This window comes from Lipophrys pholis, assembly GCF_963383615.2.
Source record: "Lipophrys pholis genome assembly, chromosome: 18".
Taxonomy (NCBI): Eukaryota; Metazoa; Chordata; class Actinopteri; order Blenniiformes; family Blenniidae; genus Lipophrys; species Lipophrys pholis.
Genome location: NC_137646.1, coordinates 24,631,682 through 24,637,692, shown reverse-complemented (window position 1 = coordinate 24,637,692; position 6,011 = coordinate 24,631,682). Strand labels below are relative to the sequence as shown.

Below are 6,011 nucleotides of genomic sequence, written 5' to 3'. Positions count from 1 at the left end.
TATCTGGAGGAAGTAGTGTGACTTTGTGGGACGGGGGGGACAGGGGGGGTCCAATCAGATCGAGCGGCCGTGTGAACGCAACTGGCATCGTTGAAATGTGGCTCCGCCCACTCTGAACCCGCTAGAAATGAGTAGAAAAAAAAAAACGACCGGAGGATAAAAGACGAGTCTGTCGTTAAGAGGTAGGCAGCTGTAGTTAGAAAGAGGAAGAAAAAAAAAAAAAGAGAGGTGACGCAGTGTCTTTCAGTGTGGTTACGAATGGAGGGAGGGATGGAGGGAGGTGGAGGTCGGAATCCAAGAAAAAAAAAAAAAAAGGGGGATGAAGGAGATCCGAACAAACATTACAGTACGTATAGGTGTGCTTTATGTTGTTGTTTTTTGTTTTTTTTTGTCTTTTGTCTTTGCAGTCTCGGCTGCTGCGTTTGTGCTGCGAGGTCAAAGAGCCCCCCGCACCTCAGTCGCTCGCATGTCACATTCAAGACAACCCCACCCACCCCCACCCGAAACAAAAATATAAAAAAAATAAAAACACAACCTTGGTTCTGTTGGGACACGATGCAATGCAGCCGGCGCACCACAGTGTGCGAATCCCGGCTTCCCGTCTGGTGGACGAACAAATTTAAACATAAGGCAAAAAAGGTTTTTCTAATTAGCTGCCCTGGCTGATTATCGAGGCCGATGGCGGGTCGGGGGTCGCTTTTCGGGTTTTTTTTTGGGCCTCAGAAAAATCATAACTGGGTCAGAAATAAAGGCAATATGAAGCGACCGAGCCGGCGTCGGTCTAATACTGGCACAAGTGTGAGACTGGCACGATTTAAAAAATAAAATAAAAACTAAAACAAAACAAAGAACAGAAAAGTAAAGCGAGAGGAGAGAATGCCCGTAGCGAGAGATCTCCAGGGCTGCACTGTGTGAGTGTGCAAACTGGACCAAGGTTCGCCCGTCGAGTTCCCTCGTGGAAAAGCAGGTTAATAAAACCGAGGAGGTTCAAAGCCCAGCCCGCACACTTGGAGCCCCAACACACACACACACACACACACACACACACACACACACACACACACACACACACACACACACACACACACACACACACACACACACACATACATACATACATACATACATACATACAGCTGCTGTAAGGTGGTCAAGGAGATGAGAGGCGGGGAGCGGAGGAGGAGGAGGAGGAGGAGGAGGAGGAGGAGGAGGAGGGTGGGGGGGGTGGCGGGGGGGGCAGAGAGTTGTGTGCGACTATCGGAAGGGGGGCTCAGGCGTGTGAAGGGAGAGTTCGGGGCGGCGGAGGATGGCCTCCTTGCGCGTGGGCGGCGGCAACGGCGGCTCATACACCCTGGGCGCGGCCATGGCGGCTGCCACTGCCGCGGCGGCGGGGACCACTGGCCTGAGAGCGTCCAGCGTGGCGACGGGCTGGCCGGACATCGTGGGCACGGCCGACATGGCCTGCACTCCCGGCATGCCGGGGATGGCCGTCACTGCGTTCGGCGGCGGGTAGGCGTACTGGAACTGAGGGTACTGCTGCAGCTGCTGGTAGTACTCGGCGTAGTACCTGAGGCGAGAGGAGAGTTATTGACTCAGACGCTGGAAATGTCGCAGCAGCATGATTCAGTACTGGAAAGTAAGTGAAATACTTTGTGTACAGTTCCACTATAGAAACATTAGATCAGTCTAAGTGTTATGGAATACTGGCGATGGGACAGTTTAGAGGGACGGCCACCGTATTTATGGTGGTACAATAATGTACAATTGCAACTAGGGATGATACCAATACTTTTACTGGTATCTGTATTGATACTGATATCGGTATTGACACTGCTGCTAGTATCGATACCGATACAAGTACAGATACCAGTATCAATAACGATTATAGAATCAATACTGTTACGAGTACAGATACCGATGCCACAATCGATACTGTTACTAGTATCAACACCAGTATCGATACCGATACGAGTACAGATAACAGTATCTGTATTGATATTGATACGGGTATCGATATGGATACAGATATCGGTATCACAATTTGTATCGGTATTGCTATCAATACTGGTATTGAAACTGGTATCGGTACGTCCCTAATTATCATAAAATAAAAATCAAGTGAAAACGAAAACTTTCCATTGCTAACGTCACCAGATCTAAAGATCATGAAGCCAAACAATGTATCTAATAACGTTGATTTTGCGGTTGAATCGATCAATAAATCACTTTAACTTTATTTCCATTCCAAGTTTATTACAGCCGGATATACAATCGATAACCTGACGAGACAAACCAAGTTATTATGATCTACCTAATTAGTTTAAATTAAATGTTAAAAACCAAAGATACGACTGAGTTCAGGTGTTTAAATCATTTATTTCGATTTTATGGCTGCAGATTATTTTTTATTAATTCATCTGAGTGGGTCAGTGCATATTAATGACCAGGCATCCAGATGTTTGACAGAAGACGTGACGTAGCTTCAGTATTTAATATCTGGCATTTTTCCAACGCTGGTGAATCTGATATTCCAATTTCATCTTTTTAAAAGTGAATATTTCCTGTCATTCCTTCATTTATTTATATTTGTTAGTTTTCATAAAATGAAACAGACGCAGGTAGAAGTTGTGTTCACACACGCCGCCGCTCGCTGTTTAAAGTGACAGTGAACTTTAGGTCCGTCCTACCTGGCCATGGGGTCCTCCGCAGCCTCCGCCGCCTCTTCGGCGGCGCGGCCGGCCGGCGTCGGGAGCAGCGGCCGGCGCGGCTTCGCCCGCTGGTACATGAATGGCTTCATCACGGGGTCCGGGAGCAGCGGCGCCGACCGCCGGAGTGGGCTGCGGTCCCTCTCGCCGGACTTGGCGGCGGCGGCCGCCACCGCCACCTGCTGCTCGGCCACAACCTGCTGGCCCTGGGCGAAGTAGTGCGCCTGCCTGGCGGCCTCGAAGATGGCGGTGGCGGGGTCCGCCGCTCCCATGGCACTTATATGAGCGTAGGCTGGCGTGGCCGTGCCGTAGAGCGCCGAGGCAACGCTGTAGGCGGGATTGACTGCTGCCGCCGCCGCTGGCATTTCCAATCCCGGAGCCGCCGCCAGGTAGACGGGCGGGTTGGCCACAGCCGGCGTGTAAACAGGAGTCGTGTAGGCGGCGGCCGCGGCAGCTGCTGCCGCAGCGGGGGACGCGGCCACCTGGCCGTAGATATTCGCCGTCATGGAGCTGTACACCTGCGTGGCGCCCGCGGTGAGAGCTGCCTGATTGGCCACCGTCCCGTAGAGCTGGTTGGCAACGTTGGCGCCGTACACCTGGCTGGCGAGGGCGCCGTAGACGGCGGGGTTCACCGGGTTGCCGTCGGTGCGCGTGCCGGTGGTGATCCCCGTGAGCGCGGCGTACGTGGGGTCGAAGGTGGAGGTGTTGTAGACCGAGTTGTGCACGCTCTGCTGGACCTGCAGGGGCAGGCCGGCCGCCGCCGCCGCCGCCGCCGCCAGCACGGCCGCCTGGCTCTGGTACTGCTCCAGGGAGGGCTTCCCCACGGGGCACTCGCCGGCGTAGTGGCCCTGCTTCCCGCAGTTCACGCAGGGGATCTTCCCCGTCGGCGTCTGCTTGCTGGGCTGCACCTTGGACAGCTCCACCGACAGCGGGCGGCCCTTGAACGACGTGCCGTGGAGCGCCTCGATGGCCTGGAGGGCGTCCTCCTTGTTCTCCATGTGAACGAAGGCGTAGCCTGCAGCGGAGCGGAGCAGAGCGCGGCGTCAGAGAGCAGTCGAACCGAAGACGTGGATTCACCACAACCGAACCGATATTTACTGTGAGTAGTAAAGCTGCATGACGTCGGCTGAACAATCTCGTATTCTGACAATATGTTGAAGTAAAAGACGTTTCTTTGTGTTTTGACGTCTTTTCTTCTTCTTCTTGCTGTTTGTGTCCTCAGACACTCACGTTCACTTACTGGACGCACCATTACCACTATTTTATATTAACCTTGAGCTACTCGCCAATACCAGTACTTATTAGATCCCACAAAGCCTGAGTCAAACTTCATATGTAAACGATGTGTGAAGGTTTAGGTTCAAAAATATACATTTATTACTATATATACAGTATGTGTGCATGTATGTAAATATATGTATGTCTTTTCACAAGATGTATCTGTATATGTGTGTGTATATATGTATATACACACATGTGTACGTATGTAATCATTTATATTACGTGACTTTATTACTGTATATATTTACATATAAAAGTATATATTTATAATGTCATAACTGAACGATGTGTGAAGGTTTAGATTTGAGTGCAAAAGAAAATATATATATATATTTTTTTTATATATTATATATATATACATGTGCATGTATGTAAATATATGTATGTATTTTCAGTAGATGTATCTGTATATGTGTGTATGTGTATATACATATATACACACGTGTGTGTCATTTAAATTACGTGACATTATTTCTGTATATATTTACACATAAAACTATATATTTATAATATAATAAAATGATGTGACAAGGGACTAGTGGAGGATTAGTTGTGCCTCTTCACGCATGTTGGACTAGAAAAACGGCTGATGTATGTATTGGTGTGTGCACATATGTTTTCATAAAATACTAATTTAATTATAGATTAAAATACTGTAATAGGTTATGGATATGTAGTAGTAATTAAAAAAATATATAAAAGGCTACATGTTTGCCGTGAATTAAATACATTGCTCTGCAGACCGTGAATTTATAGTGCATTAAAATACAATATATTGTCTTTGCAATATATTGTATTGGCATATATTAAATCAAGCTCTGCTGACCTTTGACCTTGTCGCACTCCAGAACCTTCCCGAACGTCTGGAACAGCTGCTGCAGGTCCTCGGTGGTGCACATCCCGCTCAGGTTGCCCACGAACACCTTGGTGGAGTGCAGCGGCCTCCCCCGCGACTCCTCCACCACCAGGTTCCGGCCGCGGAACTCCCGGCCGTTGAGCTCGCGGATGGCGCGCTCGGCGGCGCCCTCGCCCTGCAGGTGCACGAAGGCGAACTGCCGCAGCACGCTGCAGCTGACCACCTGGCCGTAGGGCTCAAAGATGGCCGACAGCTCCTCCTGGGTGGTGTCCAAGGCGAGGTTGCCCACGAAGAGCTTCACCGTGTTGCTCTTGTCCATGGCGCTGCAAGAGGAAGACGAAGAGGCGGGTTTTAAAGAGGAGGAGGAGGAGGAAAAACAAAACTCTTATAATGACAGACGAGCCGACAGACCGGAAGGTTTTAAGAGGCACAAATCACAGGTGGCGGAGGAGGTGAAGACACGCAGATACTCGACCGGAGAACTCCCGAAACTTGAAAACTGTTGCTTTTATTCTCCTAAACCTTTTGGCCAAATCAAGCCACAAAAAGTCTTAATTCTCAAACCTTTTTGACATTTTGTGTTTATATATGTGAGTGTGTGGAACATATGTGATGAATATGTATATATGTGAATGTTGTAAATGTGTATATATATATACATATATAAGTCTTCTATATTAGATAACGTTCTTACTGTTATATTTACATATATAATAGTATTTTTAAAACAGAAAGATAATTATAATATTTAACTATTAAATATTGGAGAAACGGTAGGATTTGATAAGTTTACTTCTTTCTACCCCTTTTCAGGCGTTTTAATCAGATATATGAGATATGTATGTATGTATGTATGTATGTATGTATGTATGTATGTAGATGTGTGGGTCTAATTAAACATAGATTATATATTTTTTGTATGACTATATTTTCATAAGATATAATTTATCTATTTATTAACATCAAACGGTGTATATATTTTAGGATGTGTGTGTATAGAACTATTGGAGATGTATGTGATTGCACAAAATGTATTAAATGTCACAAGCCTAAAAAAACTAAAACAGAGATCAAAGCTTTCAGCTTTTCTAAGTTATTTTAATTTTTGCCAAAGCAACAGAAAAACTACAGCTACGGATAAAACAGCGGCTCCTTCAAGAAGACTTTTA

General features: G+C 47.1%; 1 protein-coding gene across 1 annotated transcript; it reads right to left on the bottom strand.

The window, feature by feature from the left end:
• Window positions 1-1,254: 1,254 nt before the first annotated feature.
• Window positions 1,255-5,161, bottom strand: rbm14b (RNA binding motif protein 14b; the record flags this gene model as incomplete). The annotated part of the gene is made up of 3 exons (XM_080486032.1): window positions 1,255-1,567; window positions 2,688-3,720; window positions 4,813-5,161. 3 exons carry the CDS (start codon window positions 5,159-5,161, stop codon window positions 1,255-1,257), a joined length of 1,695 nt encoding a protein of 564 aa, XP_080342158.1.
• Between the last annotated feature and the right edge of the window lie 850 nt (window positions 5,162-6,011).